Source organism: Canis lupus, chromosome 4 (genome assembly GCF_048164855.1).
Source record: "Canis lupus baileyi chromosome 4, mCanLup2.hap1, whole genome shotgun sequence".
Lineage (NCBI taxonomy): Eukaryota > Metazoa > Chordata > Mammalia > Carnivora > Canidae > Canis > Canis lupus.
In genome coordinates, this window is record NC_132841.1 from 52394691 (window position 1) to 52418611 (window position 23921).

A 23921-nucleotide genomic window follows, 5' to 3' on the forward strand; every position below is an offset into this window, starting at 1 on the left:
GAGTCAAGGGAGAGAATCAGCCAGGGTCCACCCAGGCAGCACATTATGATAATATATACGGAACCAGCTGGACACTGAGCAAAGCTGACATTGTGTTGTCAGGGGCAGAATCACCCATCAATTTCCGAGATAGAATTTGAGTTCAAATGACAGAAAGAGCAGCAACTGTGTTGAAACTGATGCATGGGGGAGGGGGTGGGCAGGCAGGAACCAGCCAGGCCTAAAGACAGGAAGTGCTGGTACCTCCGGAAGGGGGTGGCTCTGTTTTCTCATCTGGCTGCTACCCTTCCTTCTAACCTTAACATCTGTCAGCAAGATCCACCTGGGCCTTTGCATGATTAGAGCCCACTGCAGGGGGAGCTTACTGGTGCTAATTTTAGCTCCCAAGAGCATAGAGTCCCTGCTGCTCCACTGGGGGCCAGATCAGCCTAGGAAAATTAGGATAACAGATTCCAAGGAGCCACTGCTTTTCGATTTTGGAAGTGCAATGTGGATGTACTCATGATTGTTAAGAACAAGTGGAAGAGTTCTCAACTTTTAAACTACTCTGTTTACTTCCTTAAAATACTGACAACTCTGATGATTCTTCTCTACTTCATTCCTTATTCATTCATTCATTCGTTCGTTCATTCATTCATTCATCTATTTAGCATACGCTTATTGATTGTCTATTGTATTAAACAATAGGGATGCCAAGATGAACAAGGCAGGGACAGCTCTTGACATTTTGAGGTATATCGTTGTGTGTGTTCGTGTGTGAATATTATGCAAATAATTACAAAAAATAATTTAGAATGACTTAAATTGCAACGATGGTAAGCACTATAAAAGAGAGACACCAGACTACTAAGAGAGCTTTAAACAAAGGGACTCAGCCAAGTCTAAAGAATCAGAGACACTTTTAAAATACAAACGAGTAGCATTTTGTCAAGCAAAGAAAGAGAGAGCATTTTTGGCAGAGGGATAAGCATGTCCAAATTCCATGTGGAGGCAAAGTATTAGACATCTGGGAGAGGGTTAAGAGGAAAGGTGAGCTAGGTCTGAGATCCATTTTTTGAAAGAATAGCTTTGAGAATTTCCCGTAGATTGGTTCCTCTTTGACTTGGAGATATGGGTCCAATGCATCTTCTTAACCACAGACTAATAGAATTCTTTGCCCAGTAAAATGCTAGTAGGTTTTAGACACTGTTTTGAGTTAATGATATGATGGCAACTTTTGAGCATTTACTACCCATTAGGATTAGGGCTAAGCCCTTTGTATCATCTCTGTTAATACTCTTAACCACCATAGGAGGGCAGTACTATCATTTTCTCTGTTTAGCAAATGAGGGAAACTGAGGCCATCCTTCAAAGATTTGGCTGTGGCCAAAGAAAAAAAGAGTTCAGTTTTTGCATCTGTAGCATTTGGGCCTCCAAGTAGCTGACATAAGGCAGTCATCACCACTGTTCTTTCCCACTGTTTAGTTAACGCTAATCTCCTCACATTGGACTTCAGAGGTGGAGAGAAATTCTCCTGCTATTTGATCATGTAATATAATTCCTGCTTCAATTGAAGCAAATTGACGAAGTTACTCAAAGGCAAATTGAAAAGCCAGATCTGTGCTAAATCCCCAGGGTTTGTTAGTTGGCATGTGCAGTGATATATGGGAAGGTGCTTTTCTGGGTTAAGATAAAAAATCCTGGTATCACGTCACGCTATCAGGCACCCCATCTTAATCTCCCTGTGCCAGCCCTGCAACTTGAAATACTCAGTGGACAGAAATGAAACTTTATAGAAATTAGGTGATCATCATCCTTATCAGATGAATATGATTCCATCAGTATGATTTTAGCATCTTCAGGAAAAAAAAGGGGGGGGGGAGATTTACCTGGAGACGAGCAAGAAAGAGTCTGAGAGGTGGACTGTAGGACTTTTCAGCCAGTCTGCCTTGGGCAAGTTGGCTGGGAGATGGCCTAGTAATTAAAATCCTGCTTAAACATATGCTGCTGGTCAGTCATAGTAGAGGCACCGACATGGGAAACCAGACGGTAACCAGAGAAGGAAAAGAAAAGTGAAACACAAAAGTAACACTCTGGAGCCCGCAGGGTGCAGAAATAGATCTGAATTGGACGAATACTTATCTGACCACTAAGCATGAAAGCGGAACCCAAGCACTAATATATTTTTATCCCAATCTGCAAAATTAATCAATATTTTATATGTGAACATATGCTCCTGTGTTGCTGGCTTATTTAATTGACAGTTGCAATCAGCAGGACACCAGTTATTCAAACCCACATTCTTCACCCGTAGTTCTGGGGAGACATGCAGCAGGAGAACACAGGGAATAGAGGTGCAGATAATATCAGCTTTGGGGCCTCGTTTCAACACGTCAGTTTCTCTCACTGACCTTGGGGCAAAGTAAGAAAAATTTCAAAGGATAAGCATATGTAACATAGGTACAAATAGTAATAGACTTTGGCTGTTATTTAGAATGATTAAAATGAATGTAGTTGGTACAAATTTAGAATGATTAAAATGAATGTGGTTGGTACAAATTGAGAGCTTTCTTTAATTCTTTATTATTCTTTGTCTACTTTGGGGAGGGGGCAGAGATTGAAAGCCAATAGATTGTAAGCATCTATTTGATGCCCGGCCTGAAGCAGATGTTTTTGAGTACAATATGCATGGGACTGTGGATGCGGGGACTGTGTCCCAGCAGTTTCAGAGTATTTTATCATTTCTTTGTAGAGAAGGAAAACACAGTTTTGGTCATTCTTTGCTAAAATCTTCTGGCTGAATCATCAAACTAGCTGTGCCCTTCCAGTAACTATTATGTGCAACAAATCAATAAAGTCAGATCTCAGATTCTTCTACCTTTCAACTTTGGCAGAATCCTAGAAACTCTTCTTGATTTGGTTAGCGAAAGCCTGTGGAATTCAATCCTTGTTGCTCAAAAGAAAAAAAAAAAACAAGTTGGAGAAAATGTTATTAAGGTACTGTTTTAGGATAACCTATTTAGCCAGTAAACTTTTATTATTTTCTTTGTATGCACAAAATTCTATAATGAACACCATTGAGATGGATAATATCCAGATTGAAATGAAAGTTAAGGGGACTGCTCTAGACTTTAAAAATCTAAGTTCTCATAGTGCTGCCACACTTATATTTGATGTTCAGACTTTGACTGTGTGTTTAGCACCAACTTGTAACAATAGAAATGCTTCTAAGCCTGGAAGTCTGGCAGTATTTCCAGTGTTCCTGTGTTTAAATTGGCACCTGTGGTATTATATTAGGATGCCATTTTTTGAACTTGGAAATAGAAGAAGGTAGAGAGAGATTTTACTATAACTCATATGTGGGGCTGAGTCTTAGGGGGAAAATAACTTTGCTTGGAAATAGAGTAGTAATATTCTGTAAAGTTAATAAATATCTGCACTCTATCTTGGGAATAGGAATTGCACAACTAAGATTTTATGGGATTTTGGCTGTAGTATTTGCATGATTGAAGTGAATGTTTTAGCCAAACTGAGCAGAAATTTTAGATAAATACCAAAATTGAAGGGTAGTTTGTGTGTTTTAAATATTTGACTTTATCAACCAGTGTGGACTCTCAAAAGTCTCAAGTTCAAGTGAGTCTCTCAAATTCAGTTACCTCATTTGTAAAGTGGAATTTAGAATAAACAGCTGCTTGTCTGCTCCTCAGGGTTGATACTGAGAATAATTGAGAAAATGCATGGGCAAACCCTTTGAAGACTTAACAATGCTAGTTAATTGTCAGGTATTGGTTACGTATGGAGTACTGTCTAACCAGTTTGTGAATGAATGAGGTCCCTGCCTGCAGCAGATGTGTTGACTTTGGGTTGATTTGCAGACCCATATAGCCCCAGCTATCCACATACATACATATCAAGATAAAAGTTCAAGACAAAGTGCAATTAGTGACAAATGAATGGGAAAGAGATGAAGAAATTCACCAAAAAGTATTTTATAGCCTGGGATAGGAAGAAACTGTTTCATGCAGAAGACTAGTCTTTATGGTACAGTATTGTTTGGGTAGAACTTTCCTGAAAAAGAAATGGTGGAGATGTGCAAAGCACATTTGGAAACAGTGAATTTAGAGAGCCTGTCATCATCTTCATTTTCTTTTTCTTTATATTCCTTCTCCTTCTCCTGCAACATCTCATCTTTTTCATTCTATCTCACATTTGTTCATTGCTTACTCCATGCAGAGCTCTGTGCACATGGATTAATTTATTTAAACCCCACAACAACCTCATGAGATGAGTTCTCTTATTGTTATTCCCAATTAAAGCAATAGAAACTGAGGCTTAAGAAAAGCAATTTGCCCAAACTGGTAAATGATGAAGCTGTAATGTGAGCTTAGGCCTCCTGAATCGAGAGCCAGTGGTCCCAACTGTTGCCAAGTCCTGCTTCCAGTTTGAGAGAGATGGGGAATGAGGTTGGAAGGGGAGAACTGGCCAGACTCACGAGGGTGGACTTGATCCATAGGCCAAGGGGAAAACAGAAAGCTTTCGAACAGAGCAGTAACATTTTGAAAGCTGGCATATGTGGAAGGTTAATCTGGGTTTTGGTATGTAGGCGAGATTTAGCACATAATTAATAATCCGATAGTAGAAATGAATTACAAACAAGCAAGTGTGAGTGTTTGCTCTTTGCAGCCCATATGGAACAGCCCAGACTCCAAAGAGTAATTTTTGAGGAAGTTGAGTCAGTCACCATGTCCACTCTACTTTGCTCCTCTGTCTGGATACATTTGATGATACACATTCCGGTGCTTTGTGACGTCACTGATCATCACCACGGAAACATCTGGGCTGTAACAAACACTGGAGTGCAGCGTCACTGAATGTGTCAGGGAGGAGAGGAAACTGGCTTAAAACGATAAGACTCTCAATAATAAAAATTCAGTCAAATACGTGAGCAGCAGCAGCCTTGGTCATGAAGAGAAATAGAAGCATTACTATTCTGAAAGGCACAGAGCAGGAGTTGTGCATTACTGAAGGTTGAGCCAGGTTGATTTTTAGATGCTGCTCACATTCAAAACATGATTTCCTTAAAAAGTCACTATCTATGCTGTCTTGCATGATGACGGTAGAAATCTTTCAGGAGCTGGGAGCTGGTCTCTCAAACTGCTTCTGGAAAACCTTCTACATAGTGGAAGTAGGCTAGCTGGGGACCTTTACGTTGTTATGGGAGAAGCCTTTAACAATCAGAAGGAGAATTGGCAGGGGTTGTGGTTTGGGTTTATTGTTTGATGAGTCAGTGGGCAGTATTAGTTGTATAGTTGCAGAGATTAATAACTAAAAGGTGATTCTTGGCCCTTCAAAAATAAAGATGTTCACTAGCGGATCAAATCGTGAATTGACTCTAGCTCTAAGCCATGTGTAGTTTGGTTTGCATGGTGCTTTAAGAAAGTGTGTATTTGTTGCTTTACAATAGAAAATAAAGAGATTTTACCTAAAATCCAGGTTTGCAAATTCTCTTTATATTCAGAAGAGCTGGTAGTGTTGGAGCCATTTTCAAATGGCAACACTTAGGCCAAACTGAGAAGTTGTGTCCCTTTTGGGTAGGGTATATACTCTATGATTAGCCACAACGTGCATGTCTCCCATTTTGTTATCCCTAGACCATTTGATTTACTGACTTTCCTGCTTGGCTCTGTGAGCACTGGATTTTGTGATCATTGTTGAAGGGATTAGAGATTAGTTATTCCTAGCACAGTTCCTGGTATATGGATGGTACCTCATAAATGGTAGCTCTGATTGTTCTTTATCAATTACAGGCTCAGTTATTTAAACTCGATCCTTAGATCAATGCTGCCTGATATGACTTTCTGTGATGATGGAAATGAACTCTGTGCTGTCTGATGTGATAGTCACTAGTCACATGTAGCTATTGACCACTTGAAATGTGGCTAGTATGACCAAGAAAATAATTTTAATTAAAAATTAAATTTCAGTAGCAGTATATGGCTAGTGACTACCATATTGGCAAAGCAGATTCAGTAATGAGATTGAACATCCACTGTCCTCGTTTACAATACAATGTGGAGAATAGACACTAGGGCTGTGTGTTCATTGTACAAGTCATTACTTAGAGGGAGCTTCATCACTTAGGATCACCTACTTCCTGAAGGGGAGCCACCTTTTATCACTCTTCTACAATTCTTGACAAAAACACATGCCATAGACATATGTTTTATAAAATGTTGTATGTACATTTGTACCAATATATGCAAATCACCTTAAGCTCGAATGCAAAGTTTCACTGCTTTCTGCCCTCTAGCTGTCCAGTTAAGGGTACTGTGTAAACATAATAACTAGACCTGTCTGTGAAAAAGCCTGAATTTTTTGATGAGCTGCTGGCCCCTACCATTTATGATGGCATAAGGCCAAGAGCCAATGTTACCAAGGGGATTATGGAAAACAGTGGAGCCCTCCTAGACTGCTAGAGGGATCTTATATCTTAAGACTCAAGCTCTTCAGGCTGCAGTCTCTTAAGTTGTTTCCATCACAAGCCTACGTTGAGCACATTTGATGATCACATTGCCATAAACCAGCCCCAAAGGAGGATTCTAAAAGATCCTTCTTTTGCAGAACTTATTCATTCACTTGCATGTTGTCTGCTTTGCTGAGCCCAGCAGTCACAGCCCTCCCTTTCCTCCCTTTTCCTTTGTCACAGGGTTGGAAACCCCAGCACCATCTATCAGGCTCTGGCTTATTGGTTACTTACTGGCCTCTGGCCTGAAACTTGCCCCAGCCTACTTTTCCAGCTGAAAAATAAGTAACTTCACCTCTTCTAGGGATGTATGCACAGGAGAGCAAAATAGACATTAGCCTGTTTCATTCAAGATGAAACTCTGAGTTACAAACCCCTGCCCCTTAAAAAAAGCCTCCTGAAAAACATGGAGATTCTCCTGAAAATGATAGAAATGGCTATGGTAGCTCATTTTATCAAATGAGGATGAATACCAATCTTCTTGTAATGAAAAAAAAAACATACGTGAATATTCTGCTTGGATCATTCATCGAGTCTGAAGTGTATATCATCTTTTCTCATAGACTCTGCAGAGAGAATACCAAGTCTTCCTTTTTGACCTTTATGGGCAAATATCTTTATGGGCAAATATCAGTGTAAACTCGTGCTATGACAGTGACTTGAATGAGTCCTAGAATTCAGTAGGAGAAAGACTAAAGCCTCTTACAACAATAATGAAAGAGCCTACATAGTTTTAAATTCCTTCTTAGGTAAATTCTTTGCAAAAATGTTTTTGAGAACAAGACCAAGCTGATCTCAACTGAGACTAACTAATGAAATGTTAAATTATCTGCACACAGATATGTTTTCAATGTTGAATTTAGTCCGGCTCCCAGACACAAGGCGGCTAAAAATTCATATTCAGATAAGGAAAGGCAAACCTTGGCGAACAGATGGAGCAGAGTTCAGCATAAAGGTTTAATCCTATCAGGCCGATTCCTGTATGACCATCTGGATAATCCGGCACACACATTCAAGGCCTGTTAAAAATACGACTCCAGCCAAGATTAACATCACAGATTTTCCACTAGACTTGCTCATATTTGACTTTATGATTTTCCAGGCCCAAGAAGATTGCCTGTGAATAAAGACTTGAGTATTCCTTGAAGAAGCACTTCCATGTTTTTTTTTTTTTTTTTAACCTGTAAATTGTTTCCTCTTTTCACAGTATTGGCTGTCCATTTTTGGAAAGTTATTTTCATTTCCCTTTCTTCCCTAGCTTTCATATCTAGAACTTTTCTTATAACAGGATAATACGGAGAATTAGGCTAAAAATAATTTTGTGCATGAAAGTTCTCCTTGTCAGGAAGAGTTATTTACTTATTGTATAATCAGAGGCAAGTGAATTTACTATTGTTGCAACAAATATCACAATTGGATCCATGAATAATTCATTTTGAGGGTTATCTCACTTTCCACCATAATTTTTTTTTCCAACGGTGTGGCTGATGATCATAGAACAAGAGAAAAAAAGAAAAGAAAAAAAAACCCTGGTGGCAGTTATTTGCCGTTAGTTGTTGTAGGATTAATATTTTGTACATTTTAATTTTGGATTTGGCAGATCAAACATGAAGTGGAAAACAGCACATTCTCACCTCCTTGAGTTATAAAATTCTGAGCTTCCGAAGTGTTAACAAACAATTTTTGCATATTATGAAACAATGCTGTGTTGCATGTCATTGAATCAAAAAGCCTTCAACAAGTCTTTCAAGTGCAATTTAGAAGTTACAGGTACATCAAAATGTCAAGATTTTTCACTGCTAAATTGTTAAATAACCCTGTTACTGAACCTGCGCAGAGTTATGGATCTCAGATAGACAAACTCAGAAATCTAAAAGTGCTTGCCTTAAAATGTTTAGATTACAGTTGTTGCACTAGGATTTCTGTCCTTCCCTTGCTCAGGTCTATGTCCACTGATTGTTGAAAAATTTTGCTGATTCAGTATAGAGTAAGAAAGCTGCAAATTAAACAGAAAGCTAATGGTTCCTATTTGGGCTTGCTCTGCATTTAGCAAACGGCATAGCTTGGAACTTAGCTAAACTGAGATACACCTAGATATTCACATTAGGTTAACTCTGTGTTAATGTAGATGGATGTTGGAACTACGTTTCCATCCACTGACTATGAATTTTTTCTCTTCTCCTTTTCTGTGAGAGCCATTAGTGTTGTCAAAATGAAGGGCTTTGCCAAATAAAGTCATTTTGGAATAAAGGATGAAAAACACTTGAAATTCTCAATCTCCTCATTTAATATTTAATAGATTTAATTGCATCTGGTACTGAGAAATCTCTGTATCATGGGTTACATTTCTCTTCAAAGTGACACACACACACAGACACACACACACACAGAGGCAGAATCTCTTTGCATATATAATATATTATTCTTTGCCAAGTAATATCTAGATGAGCTAGTGGATGGGGTAATAAATGCAGACCAATAACAAAACAAAATGAAGACCCTACTAAAACAATAAAATGCTTAACTGCATAAAGCAATTACTGAAAAAAAATAAAAGAAGGCAGAAATAAACCTAGTAATTCAAGAGTTTTATTTATTTGTTTATTTGTATTCGAGAGCTATGTGTATTTGTTTACTAGCTGACTAGGAGTCTGTGGTGAGGTTAGCAATCTGACAGTGAGGTTTGCACCTGCTGGTGCTAGGGTTTGGGTTGGGCATTATGACTGCTGTGGGTTTCCAAGGCATCCAGTTGGAAGGTTGGTGAACCCGGAACAGTTTTACATCCTGTACATGGTAAAAAGATAGAGGGTCAGTCTTCCCACTAGGGGAGAACTTTCTGCTTGTCCTCCTCCCTGGCCAGTAGCTGCCAGTTTTCAGGATCAAAGAATATGCAGATGTTGATGCTGCTGATCTGGGAGTAGTCAAGAGAGTAATCATTTCAGTTAAAATACGCAGCAAGAGCAATTGTTTTGACTTAACATGAAAGGCAGATATGTGTGTGTTGAGTCCACGTAGGAGTACTTTGAGTTCTGTCGATCTTTGGGACAGGCCTGCTCTCAAACACAGCTTCACCAAAATCCAATAGCTACAGGGATTAAAGGCCTGAGATTATATGAAGTCACAGGTATCCTACAGGAATGGGGTGAGTTCATGGTTTTCACAAGTCTCAAAAATTTGGGACAACAACAGTAAAGTCAGTTCCTTATTTCTGAAAAGATCACCATTTATATTCATTCCAGGCAAATGAGAGCCTTAACAAACAAACAAACAAACAAACAAAAAACCCAAACCATTGCACCTTGTAGGGACTGATGCCAAATCCACCTCTTCAGTAAATGTAGCTGGCTAGGTTAGCAAGTGACGGGATTGGAAGTTCCTAGGAAAACTACACAACCTGGAATGACGAGACTATTGGGTATTCTAGTGAATAAATAAACTCTCACTAATGGGGAACTGGTGATAACGATAATTATTATAGCAGCAACTAGCATGCTATGTGCCCGGCCCATAGGAAAACAACAAAACACCAGCAGACACCTGCATTTTGCCACAAGTCTGTGAGCAGAAACCACTGCTTCGAGGGGGGAGACCTTTAGAGAGGCTAAGTGACTGCTTCAAGGTCTCACTGAGTGAGAGAGGTGGAATTTGAACAGCTGGAGCTGTTGCCCATTTGCAAATACCATAATACTCTGGATGTTAAAACAACTTAACATACATAATTGCATCTTTCTGTCTTTATTCAGGAGCCAGTTAAGGACTAGTGCCAGCATCGTCACCTCCATTGTAAGCATCAGTTATCTGCTCCATCAAAATGCTCATTAATAGAGAGCTCTGGCTAACAGAATGCTGGAAAAGGAGAGTTTACATCTTTTCATATGCTGTACACAATAGAAATAGAAAATGAGCTGAATATCCATTTTAGTGGAATTTTATCTTGAGGTTTAGAATGGGATTAGAACATTTCTAAATTTATACATTTTACCAACTGATGAAATGCTGTTTCCCCAGCACATATAAATACAGGAATGGAGAAAAGAGCCAAACAATACATCTCTAATGAGGCTTCTGTAAAAGAACAACTGTCACAAAGCCTCATTTTGGAGATAAGAGATAATAAATCTTGCACCCAGGTCATCTACACTGCTACTCCAAACAACTGAAGTATTGATCACAGTACAAAGATTTCGGAGGCAAAAGTAAGAGCAGCCCCAGGACCCTGCTGATAGCGGCACACACCACTAATTCACCTCAATGGGCAGGCACCTCTGAGCTCAATTAACCCTTATTCCCAAGGCCACCCATAAACCCTGAGGTAAACATGGCTTTCCTGGCACTTGCTTTCTATCAATGAAATAGATCATTTCTATTGGAGGCTAAGGCACAATTTTAACTTACAAATTTACCTTGCTATAAAGAGCCTGATGCTTCCAATGCGAGTGAGCAGGCACTTGAATCTTGTAACATTGATTCTGTAAATCAGAGAATTTTAAACTGCTGAGGGCATCTGTGATTTCTTCTGCCTTCTGTGGCCATTGGAAGGAAATATAAATGCTCTGGATCGTCTACACACAGAGCATTAGTAGTTAATATGTACTGGAGACCGAATGATTCCCTCCCTCCCTCCCTCCCTCTCTCTCTTTCTTCTTCCTTCCTTCCTTTCTTTCTTTCTTTCTTTCTTTCTTTCTTTCTTTCTTTCTTTCTTTCTTTCTTTCTTTCTTTCTTTCTTTCTTTCTCTTTCTTTCTTTCTTTCTTTCTTTCTTTCTTTCTTTCTTTCTTTCTTTCTTTTCTTTCTTCTTTCTTTCTTTCTTTTCTTCTTCTTCTTTCTTCTTCTTTTCATTCTTCCCTCTCTTTTTCTTCTCACCACGACCATTGTTCAGAAGCAAATTGGAAATCTGGTAATTAGGCCCTGACTCACGGTGTAGTATTAGAGTCCCGAGCCAAAGTTCAACACCCTGAAATGAAATTTAAACCAATTAATCTGTTAGATTTTTATCGCTTGTCCGTGTTTTCTCAGCAATTCCCCCAGCACGTGGCCTTTGATCAACTCTCATACAAACGCTAAAATGTGTGCCTGCTGCTAGCAAGATGGGAATGACATTAACATGGTACTCATAAAACAATCAGAGCAGAGAAGCCCTCAAACAGGCAGGGCATGGTAATATTTAATAAAAGCACACACATAATCTTCAGAATTAGCATTTTGTGCCTTGCAGTACCTTTGGGAGAAGAGCTTTTATTTGTGGAGTGATCATTATTATAACAAAGAAGAGCTACCTAATAATTTCCACTTTAACTCTGCAATGTGCCACGAGCATTTCAGAGCCATTATGCTAAACTGTGGTGGGGTAATCATGTTATTGTCATAGTTTGAAGGAAAGAAAATCTCCTCTACTTTGGTGGCTGTTGGGGGTGGGGGAAGAGGTAAAAAAGAAAAAAAAAAAAAGACCAAAAAAAATCAACTTCAACTTTTATTTTTAATGAGATTTAGAACCAGGATTTGACTCTCTGTCCTTGTGGTTACCAAGAGTGTGAAAATTCCTTGGTGAAGAAGAATCTTTTATTAATTAAATCAAGATTTGGCTGGTGAAAGTGGTTTTGTATTCAATCAAATCCACTCCCTTCCCCAATTTTGTAATATTTTCATGGAGATAGAATTGTATTGATTATTACACTCTTGGGTTGGACTGAATTCATTTGTAAATATTCTCACCTTCAAATTCTACTGAACACATCCACCATGACTATTAAAAATGATCTCTCCTTTCTTCCTCTCTGTGTCTTTTTGGATATCCTGAGTGAAAGAAAAACAAGTCCTTGGCTACTTCAGATGTGATCTGGGCTTTCTCAGAGTAAAGCTTACCCAGAAAGAAGAGAGGAGAGGCTCAGGATCTGTTAATCAGCACAGCTGGACCTTTTTTTTTTTTTTTTTAAATTAGTATCAATTTGTTCTAAATAGTACAACCTTTATCTCTTACAAAATTAAATGCTGTTATTTAATTTTTATTATGATAACATATTACCTTAATGTGTGTTTATGGAAAATATTCAAACCATACCACGTTTTTAAGAGTAAATTTAATGGTCTCCTTGCCCCCTCAGCCCCATTGCAGTCACATTGCTGTGTTTCATATGGACCCACTGGAGACCGTGGCTATACATCCTTCCAGATCTTTGTTCACATGTAACTACATACACACAAACACAGGTGTGTCTATGGGCTCATATATGTCATTTTTTTAAGTTAACAGGATCACACTGTTCATTAGACTACCAATTGCTTTTTTACTTACTAACATACTTTGTCATCTTTCCATGTTAGTTTGGAAAAATCTTTTCCATCCATTCAAATGACATTCCTAATACTCTGTAGTATGGATATACCATCATTTATTTGGCCACTCTCTTATTGGAGGCACCTAGATGCTTGGATTTTTTACTGTGGATACTGCAGCGAACTTTTGGGTACCTGTAGTGGTAGGCACATTTGCAAGTATTTCCTGGACTGCTTTTACTCTGGCAAGTTTGTTTGTGACTAAGATAAAGGGGTAAAACGGTGGCCTAGGAGTTAAAGTTAGATGATAAATATTTTGTTTACCACCTGTAAGTTTAAAAAATTTGAATTAGCTGCCAGCATTTAGAGATTGGGAAATTCACATAAAAATCTGGTTCTCAACCTCTTTCAAAAGATCAGAAGCCCAAACTGCACTGGGCAAGCACTGGTGTGGGGATACCAGTGGCTAGAACTTCTCCAATTCTTGGCATCAGGAGCCATCCATCTCATGCTTGTTCTGAGACTCTGAGCTGCTGTATTCATTTGTAGTTTTGCCTTGGCCTGTATGGATCTGTGAGTGTTAACAACTGCTCTCAGGCCTGATCTGCTTAGCTAGTCACAGTGTCTTCTACCTTGCATTATTGACACTTTAGAGTTCTTCATTTGGCGGAACTATCCCCTGCATTGTTGAATAGTTAGCATCTTTGACTTCCTGGCACTAAATGCCAATAACATCTCTTTGCCCACCCACCCCCCATCGGTGTAACGGCACATGAGTCCTTTACATATTTTCCAAATTTTCCAGTGGGGAAATACCACAGAGTTTCCCCTCAAGACTGCTATGCCACACAGATGTATAGAAGCACCTTTAGAATGCCTTGAAGCCCAGCTTTACAAAGGTCTACATAACTAACTTGTTCTAGGAATGACATCTAGTCTCTAAGATAGAACAATGGATCGTTGTGTATAGAGGTAGGATGGACCAAGGGGTACGTCACTGTTTTCATGAAATACCCCCTATTTTATTCACCAGAAAGCTAAGAAAATGGTGTCACATATTGTCTCCTCACCAGCTTATCTCTGGAAGCTTGATGATCTTTCTTTCCTCTGGCTAGTTGACACTTAGCTTTGTTTCTGGTTTATTGCTCACAGAATTTGAAAACATTATCACTTTCCTTAGGAAGTGTTTGAAAGCACATATGTACACACACACACACACACATATATATACAGACACTTACATGCCTTCTTTATCCTATAAAAAACAAATGGAAAGAAGTGGGAGAGGACCAAGTCTAAAACCAGCTTGACCATGCTAACAGATTGTCTTTAGTATAGGAGAGTCTCTCAGAGATAGACCAACACCATTCTGCCTCCTTTGTACAATGATAAGTAAGCCTGAAAGATCCATACTTATTTTAAGAAATATCTAAAGAAATATACTTATCCAAAGAAATTTGCATGATTACAAAAATAAAATTTTAAAAATTAAAAGAAAGTTAATACAGATAATAAACACCCTAAACAACTGTTTTGTTGTTTATGAGAGTAGTCACATGGTGAGCATTTATTTAATCATACCATTGGATTTCACACTCTGTCATTAGGCAAGTCTCTTTGAACAGACAAGTTCAGTTAAACCAAGATCCTGTTCTCAGAAGTATTTGGAGATATGGCTCCCTTTCTACCCTACTTTAGCAACTAAGTACTCTGACTTAGAAATAAGAATTGAAATTTTGAGACATTAACTAGAATGTTTCCAAACTGCTTTTATTTTAGGAATTCTATATAGTTTTTAAATGTGCTTTATTTCTCTTATAAATTTCTTGAAGTCATGCGTCGTATGCTATCATTGGTTTGGGAATACTCAAGCATGCATTTAAACATCTTTACTTTTAAGGAAAAATTCTGCTTAAGAAAAAGTCCTGTGCCTGTGGAGCATTGATCACAATCTTTATGTGTGTTAAAAATTGGACAAAAATTTTCAAGTCATGAATCATTTACATTTTCTTGATTAATTATTTTGTTTTTGGGAGAAAGTGAAGGAGAGAAAAGGCATCTGAACTGCCCAGTTTTAGTTGTAAATGCATTACTATGAGTTCAGCCAACATGAAATGTTTAGTTTGGATATTTCCTAATTTCTCTGTGCTATTTTATAAGATGAATTTGAATCAAAATCAAACCCATTCTACTTGTTTGTGTGGTGGCACGTGAGCAATGGTCCCACTGGGCTAGGCTTTATATTTTCTTTTCTTCTTGCAAAAGTTAAAGCGTGATATTTTGCCAAATTTGACAAAGCCCAATAGTTTTTTTCCCCAGCTTATTCCCATTAAAATTAACTGGTGCTCCCATTGGCTTCAATATTTGGAAAGTCAGTCTTGGATACTTAATAAACTGTTTATTAAAGAGAAGGGTCTTGTTTCCTCTCCTTGCAAAATATCTCCCTAGCTTTAGAATTTTGCTTTGTTCTTGTTCATAAAAGTAATCATGAGAATAACAACATGGCATCATGGAGTTAAGAACCCTTGGTGCCTTCTGAGACATTTCAAAAACATAATCCTACAATTACATTTATGCCTAGCAATTCTGTTGAAAGTACGCCATGCTCACCAGGCAAGCCACCTCTAGTCTGTTTGGAATCATAGTATTTGCGAATAATTTCCCACCTCCAAGGGCCATTTATAGTGGAAAGAGAAGAGATATGAAATTTTTAAAAAGTCTATTTAAGAGTTTTATGCCTGGAAATGGCAACACAGCAAAGGTCATGGGACTTTCTGTGGTTCAGCCCTGACAGCTATTTGGTTACATAATTCACCCTGGGTGACCTGCATACTTTACATCTATAAAATGGGATTCATGATATTGGTTGAGAAAAACCTTAATGACTACTAATGAAGAATGTTGCTGTGTTAGTGTTACAGATAGAAGGCACGGAGCAAGAATATTTTCTTGTTTCGGCCTTTCTTTCTCACTTCCCTTTGGACAGAAATGCTTATCTAAAAATGTATCGATTTTCTTTTCGGGAAGAATGTCTAATTATGAAGCAATTCTATAAGGTCTCCAGTGTGTTCCAAAAAGCCACCCATTCTTTTTTTATTTTTAGCTTCTCACAAATTAAATTTTGCTTCTGTGTTTTATTTCATAAGATTTCAGGTTTGAAAATAATTGGGCAAAATATATGTATGTCAATAGAAACAATGAAAAAAAAAAGCTTTTAAAAACTGAAATTGCACCCTTAGGTTTCAGGTCCTAAAGCAGCTAGGAAATGCTGAGATCTTGGGGGACTTTCTGTTAGTGAAAAGATAAAAGATATATTTTTTTTTCTTTTTCTCAAGTCTCCATCATTAAAGTTTGGTTCTAACAGCAGACTCCTTCTCTTTTTCATGTGTGTTGAAAAGCAGCTACTCCCTGTATCAAAGCCATCAGCCCGAGTGAAGGATGGACGACGGGAGGCGCGACTGTGATCATCATAGGGGACAATTTCTTTGATGGGTTACAGGTCATATTCGGTACCATGCTGGTCTGGAGTGAGGTAGGTGTTGTCTGAACATTAATATCTAATAGCTTGGTCTAGTTGAGGATACTGTCTACACTTGAATTTCTAATAGAGTGTGTGTAGAATTTCGTGGTGCCACCCTGGGTGGGCCAGCTCTAGTCTGCAGAACTCTGGGAAAGTAGAGGACCTGGGTTGGGTATACCTGGAAGTGCCACTCTCTACTGGAATGACTTCCATCCTCTGGCCCGTAAGCACCAGGAGAGCTTTGTTTTTGTTTTGTCATTTGTCCTCTTATGCTAGCCATGGTGAGGAGGCCCTATTGTACATTGGAAATTGGAAAGGAGATCCAAAGTCACAAAATATAGAGGAAAAGCCTTCAAACTTTAACAAGGTGATAATCTGTGAATAGTTGTAGATGGGATCTACTGTAGGCCCATCTTCAAGGAACACCATTCATATGACAGTAACAATGCAGGTGTAGATGGATCTTGACTTATTCAGTGATTCTTCATCCAAGAATGAGTGATTTCCCAGGACACCCTTGAAGAACCAAAGGCTTGTTCCAGCCCTAGGAATTTACAGCTCACAGGCATCTCAGTATGTGACCACAACCATGTGAAAATGACTTTGTTCTGTGTGTATAGTGCTTCCTAAGCACTGTGATCATTATTTTAACCTGCCAGTTGACTTGTCTAGCAATAATCAACATTAGCTCAAGATTATAAAACATGAACCTCACTATTATATAGATGCCGTGGAAAACTTGCCTTTGCTTTCTTTCTATGTTTTGAGCCTGGATTTCTCATCCAGCGTGCCCAGAGCTCCTTCTCTTTCACTTCCCCAAAGTTTAGAATAAAACTCATGTTAGGCCCATAAGGTACCACTGATCTTGTCCATGCTGTTTGTTTTACAAGCAGTTGTGTGAATCACTAAACTTTATTGAGACTTTCTGTAACTAGGCACTGTGCTCAGTTATTGACACAGATCATCTCAATCCTTTCCTCTGCAGCATGGGATAAATACTCTTAGCCTTAATCTGTTCTTGATAAAGACACTAAGGCTGAGAGTTAGATATATAGTTACAAAACCCCCAAACAGCTACTGGAAGCCCATGAAGTATGGATCATATGTATGCAGCCACAGAAGTCAGTAGCAGAACAGGAGCTAGAACTCAGATTTTTTATTTCCATTCCTGGCTGTCCTCCCATGACACCACTGTTTAGACCATCTAGATACTTTGTGTCTTCTCTCTAGACAGGCCACAGAGGTAAGCAGAGTAAAGACTGTGATCTTTGAGTATTTTTATCTTTCCAAAGCAGAGCCGGTCTTTCTTTTTAAGCCTTCTGTGTGCACTTCTCACTGCCAGTAACTCACTCGGGCCAGCCTCTTGTCAGCCTGTGGGTCCATTGCTTTTGTGTTTCCCATGCCGCCAACTAGCAGCATGCACTTGGCCAGAGAATCAAAGCTCTTGTAAAACTGAATCAGGGATGGGCTTCTCAGTCCACCAAACTAATTGTTGTCCAAGTTGGATGGAACATCCCAGGCACAAGAAGTGGATTGAGCTCCTGCTGCCAATTGTACCCCATTCTTTGTTGGAACGTTGGGTTGTAAAATTAGAAGCATCACATACATGGCATATTTTGCTGCTAGTCTGGTGTCTTCATCCCTGCTGGAGACAGCATTCCTCCCAAGGACAGCTTCTCCCAGGTCTTGTAAGCTATAAATTCATCCCTTTCTATCCCTAATTCTGTTGCTTATCCTGGAAGTTGGGAGAGGGGAAGAATAAATATAATATGGACTTCTTGCTCCATATTATAGAGACCTGAGAAGTGGGACTCAGAATTGGCAGTAAGTCTTACTGAACCTCTGAGAATAAAGTGGGTTAGTCTGAAGTTTCTTTTAAAGCTTTGTGTCTGTCTTTGCCCAACACTACATTGGTTATGGAACAAGGGCTTTGACATACCAGGAGATCATTAATTTGTACTTCCACCTTGTTCCTAGTCACGGTCCTTGTGTTTCCTCTCTGTCTGCCCACATTCTTGCCCTCTCTTGGGAAAAGGTAAGAAAGACAAAATTCTAATTTAGACTAATCCAGATTGCTTCCAAGTATCTGTTTCCATATGACAAAATCAATACAAATTATGAAAAAAAAATACCCCAGTAAAGCCATACCTTTGTCTTCCTCCTTCTTCAGTGTGTCCACTGCCACTGTCTTGCATGTACCAGAAACCCCTCACGGTGGATCTTAATGGATCCAACTAGGAGGTGAGGCTGGGGAATGCATGCTCCTTCTTTGGCCACCTCCTCCTCCCAAACTGCTCTCATGTGTGACTATGTCATAAATCAACTATGACCCTTTCCCAGTGCAAACCTACCAGGAATTTCCAAAATGTGGATATTATTTTAAAATAAGTAAATCCTCTATAACATTAGTTTGGGTGTCTGGGTGGAGGATTTTAATTTAGGTTGTTATTATAATAGTCTTGACATTAAGAAAAAATGAGCCTTGCAGAGGTGAACTTTTTATAAATATTTTAAACTATTTATATATCTAGATTTTCATACAGGCTATTTGACAGACATGACTTTTAGTGGATGGAGAGATAATTTGGTACTGCTTCAAATCCAAAAATCCATTGTGTAATAATGAGAAATAGCTCACATTTACAAAGGGTTTACCATGTGTAGGTAATTATTTGATCCTCATGGTAGCCCTGTGTTAGATATACACGAGTAAACTTAGTGTAGGAGAGGTTGAGAAATTTGCCCATCATCACACAGATAGCTCTAGAGATGCATTTGTATCACAGTGGCTGTTTTTACAAAAAGAATTAAAGCCCAAGTTACTGAGAGAGCAAACGAACACATATGAAAGGAAAGAAGCACAGAAATAGAAGAAAGAAAAAAACATGCATAGTAATCCAGGTAATAGGGTAGTAGAAGTAGTAATAGTAATAGTAGTAGTAACTTCGGTGGGTTTTAATCACATAAAATTACATATGTGCCTTTCATTTTGGTAGAGGCAAAAAATATCAGCCAGGTCTGGGGCCATTTCTACAGGCTTCCATGGGATAGAATCAGAACTCACTCAGTACTGTGAATATTTAAAAGACGATATCTGTGAAAGGTTGGTGGAAAAATGTAGAGTATGACTAATATTCAGCTAACATTCACTGATTACTTAGTTCCTGCCAGGTACCATGCTGAGTATTTGGTGTGGCTCTCATGTGACCATCACAACATCTGTCTACTATGTTGTTCTTGTTTTACTGATGAGGAAATTGAGGCTTGGGGAAGTTAAATCAGCTGCTCCACGTTCAGAGGATGGAGGTGGAATTTGAACCCAGGCAGCCCAACTCCCAGGCCTCATCTTCTAAACTGTCCATTATTTAGCCTATGCCAAAATTGTTACCCTAGTGTTTTAACACATCAGATAAGGTGTAATGCTCACCGTTGCCATTGATGCCTTGTACTGTGGTGAGGCAGGGGTGGGTATCTTAATAGTTATTATCGCCTTCCAGGCTGTGGTAGACTTGGGATGCAGAGAAGTAAGAGCTATCCCTTCATATTCTAGTTGTATAGGCTTGTAGATGGAGCCATTGGCTTCTAGGAAGAATTTATCTTTATGAAGGATACATGCCCTGCATCAGGGGCAGAAGACAACCTCTTCCTTGTTGACATAAGAGAACTTGGCAGGACGGTTAACCTGTTTGGGTCACATCTCTAGATAGGACCCCTATCTATCTGACTTTTTGTCCCCTGGCCACGTGATCTCTTGAGGTTATGCCACCTCTAAGATCTAGTACTTCTGATTTTAAATAGACTTTTATCTCTTCTCCATTTCCTCATCCTATAGCCCAAAGCACTCAGGAAGCAGGCTGGTGGGCCAGGACAAGCAGATAACATTTTAGATTAGCAGCTGATGTTATTAGTTGGAATCTTTTTTTAGCTTAAGAATTTTTAAAAGAGTGAGAGAAAATAGGGCTGGCTTAATTTACCCTCATCTGTGCTCTTTCCTTACTAACCCAATCTTTTGCAAATGAGTGATTCAGTTTAGCTCACTGATTGCCGCCTGAGGGTTGGGGAAAAAGAAAGGTGGCACTCCATTGCTCCTACCTCAGCTCTGCTGTCTGTGAGCTCCCAAGTTTGGGGTGAACTACATGACTTTCCTGTGAATTTGGTTTGCCATCTTTGTTACTCTTCCTTTTTGATTCTTGGCCTTTTTCCTCTCTGTCTTTCTAGAAAGCAAATTATCATACTGATACTCTTGTGCTTTGTATCCTGCCTTTACCCAAAAAATTTGCCAAAAAAAAAAAAAAATCTTTGTAGTATTTGATATATAAACCCAGGAAAATCAACAGAGCTGATGTGTGCTCATGATTAATGTGGGTTGAGTTTTTTCTTGATCAGAGATATACTTGGTTGTTTTTGCTTTTCCCATAACACGTGATTTGGAGGAGGGGAATGGCTCCTGCTTCTGGTTTGTAGAGCTAATACTTATGTTAATAACTCCTGAACACCTCTATTTGCTAAGCCATGAGTACTGCTTGGCTTGCCTCTTGGTGTCTAGCACTGGGATAGTTACTACGGGTAATCAAAATTAGGCTTTGTGGGATCTGGTGTTTTATTTGGAACAGCACCTTGCTCCTATGAAACAAATTAGGGAGTTACATAATATATTTTTATAATCCAGTGTTAAATTACTAGCTTAAAATTCAAGGCAAGGTTCTAGAAAGCACAGAGAATGGTATGGTCAGAAGTAGACTGTTCAAATAACAGTCAAGCTTCTGTTATGTACGGATGGATCTCTGTGCTGGGCATTTTAGGCTCTGACAATCCTTTGATTTAATCACTGAAATCTCTGGGAGAATTTATACAGCTTAAGGTATTTAAGATGCCTGTAAAGAAAGTACAGTGGTGAGATTGGTGAGGAGCAGAGGATGAAGGGAACTTCATGCAGACAATCATCCAAGCAAAAGTTGAGATTGCATGAGGTGGCAGCGGGCAAGGAGCTAGTCAGGAGACTTGGGTATTAATTGCAGTCTTTCTGTTGCTCAATCAGAGGACCTAGATTTTAGTTAGTGTTGGTCATCGGGCCTTAGTTTCCCCATCTGAAAATGAGGGGCTTAGACTAAATCCTCTTTGAAATCAGCTATAATTTTATAATTCCTTTATCTAGAGTTTACTCCCCTGACTGTCCCTTCAAAGTAAGAAGCACGAAGTGAAGATGGGTAGCAAGTAGCTTCTTTTCTTCCACTATTGTGCTTTACTTTTACAACAAACTTGTAATATACAACTATCATGTTTATTTGCAAAAAGATTCTTTGGACTTCATCAAAACCATTTAATTAGCTACAAAGTTGGATCTCCCTATTGATATATCTTTAGTCAATTTTTTTTTAGCCTCTACACTTCAGGTTCTGGTATCTGGTATAAACCTGAGACCACAATGTTGGTCTAATTCATTTTCCAGATAGTTCTGTGGAATACTTCAATTCTTGGGGATATCAACAGGTACCCCATGGGAGATAGGGGAAGAAGGTTTTTCCTGGCAAGTTTGGGAAATGTTGAGTCAAATAAATTAAACTGGTCCTTCTTCTAGGACTTTGCAAGTCTTTTGAGATATTAACGTACACTGTGAATACCTAAGATGAAGTTTACAACATGTCCCAGACTTTTGTGACCACAGAACCTTTTTACAGGGTTCACCTTATAGGAGGATATATTGGTGGTGGATGGATTTCATGTTAATGAAGTAAAATCATGAAGTCCAGTCATGAAGTGATTGGTCTGGGGTAGATGTGAGAAAATCAACTGAAATATTTGCAGAGTATTATTCAGATTAGACCAGGAATGTGTAGAGCCATTATTCTTTAATACTGCAGGCTTTGAACAAAATTTCTCTCATATTTTGCATCTGGTTTTAGTCACCGCACACTTGGCATTAGATGCCACGTGATTTTGCAGGGCAGCTATATTTAAAGATTGCCGGAACCGCTTAGCTCAGATTGAGAAGTCAGTTTCATCATTGTATGAACCAGTAAGCCTCACACAGGGGCTACATGCTGTCTTTTGCACCCGGATGAATATTTTCTTCCACTACATTCCCAAAGATAGGGAGAAGTCAAAGGGAGAAATCTATGAGGGGTGGGGAAGACCTATGGGTGAATATGGTTGGGTAAATAAATGGCAGTTTGGGGGCTGAGAAATGATTTCCTGCTTTAATCCAGAAGTTGGAAAACAAGGTTTTAAATGCAGTTCCTGACTTCTTTCTTCTTTCCTATCTCTACTTCCCATTCTCATTTGTACACATAGCTCAGAGGAAGGATTGTAAATAAAAAATACCATTTGCTCCTCTGTGACATTAAAGAATGAATGGCTACAACTCATACATGTTCCCACTGGAAGTTTCCCAGGCCTTTTTGTTTGGCCTTGATTTTTACTGAACCACATGTAGAATCACAAAATTTTGAGGGCTTTGAGGAACCTTTCCAGTCATGAAGTGCAGCTGTTTTTGGAAATGAGGAAAAAGAGGCTCCAGAGTCATACAGGGACTTGTCCTGGGAATACATTAGCTATTACTTAGTTCTGGGGTTACAGAGCAACTCTCCAGACACCAACCTCACCCCCCATTTAGCATTCTCTTGTACCAGTGTTCTCATGGTATTTCTTTAGTCCTTTAATAAACTTCCTTATATTTATCAAATCCTCCCAAATTTTATACATGATGATACTGGCATTCTAATGGCTGTTATTTGTACCACGCTTATATGCAATACAATTCCATTCAATTAAAAAATAAAATTAAGAAAGACAGAGAGAGACATTATCACAAATGTCTTTTAAAATTTCATAATGTAAAGACGGCATATAAATGGTTCTGTCCTGTATTTAACATATATTGAGGCTTACATGTAGAAGTTTAATTTAAAGTTGATGAAATGGGGAATCCCTGGATGGCTCAGCAGTTTAGCACCTGCCTTCAGCCCAAGGCGTGATCCTGGGGTCCTGGGATCAAGTCCCACATCAGGCTCCCTGCATGGAGCCTGCTTCTGCCTGTGTCTCTGCCTCTCTCTCTCTCCCTCTCTCTCTCTCTGTCATTCATGAATAAATAAATAAAATCTTTAAGAAAAAAAAATTTGATGAAATGCGTGGATTTAAAATAATTCATGCATTCCTACTTTTCCCAAACATGTAAGTTGCCAAGTCTGTATGCAACCTGTACTTACTGATCACCTATTAAGGGGAAGATGCTTAATGTAAAATTATAAACTTTATTTGTAAGGAATAAAAGGAGCAATCCAAACTGGTTGCATTCAACTTTGAATGTGACTTTGAAGAACATCTTTCAAGCCCAAGTTATTTTATGGGGAATCATTTAAATGAGCCAGTATATTTAAAATAAAAAAAAACAGATTAAAAATACTCTAATGGCCTCTTTAATGTGGTGAATAGTTACAACCGTGCTCACCTTATTCCTAAAAAAGCTTTAGTCTATATTTTTGTTTTTAATGACTAAGGCACTTGAAATCTCTCCTCTATGTTGTTAATTATGGATGGTTAAAAACAACTTTAAGATGACATTCTCAGTTAGTTTTTTTATGGTGCTTTCAGGAGGTACACGTGTGTGCCCATCACTTGGAAATGGAAAC

General features: G+C 38.8%; 1 protein-coding gene across 15 annotated transcripts in view; it reads left to right on the top strand.

The window, feature by feature from the left end:
* Window positions 1-23921, top strand: part of EBF1 (EBF transcription factor 1) — a 393004-nt gene that overhangs the window by 280394 nt on the left and 88689 nt on the right. For 8 of the 15 annotated variants that reach the window (XM_072824327.1, XM_072824319.1, XM_072824323.1 and 5 more), the window contains one exon: window positions 16172-16305. In XM_072824327.1, the coding sequence (XP_072680428.1) occupies window positions 16172-16305 (134 nt within the window). The remainder of the gene's footprint in view (window positions 1-16171; window positions 16306-23921) is intronic. The other 7 variants (XM_072824320.1, XM_072824324.1, XM_072824322.1 and 4 more) reach the window with 1 other exon arrangement.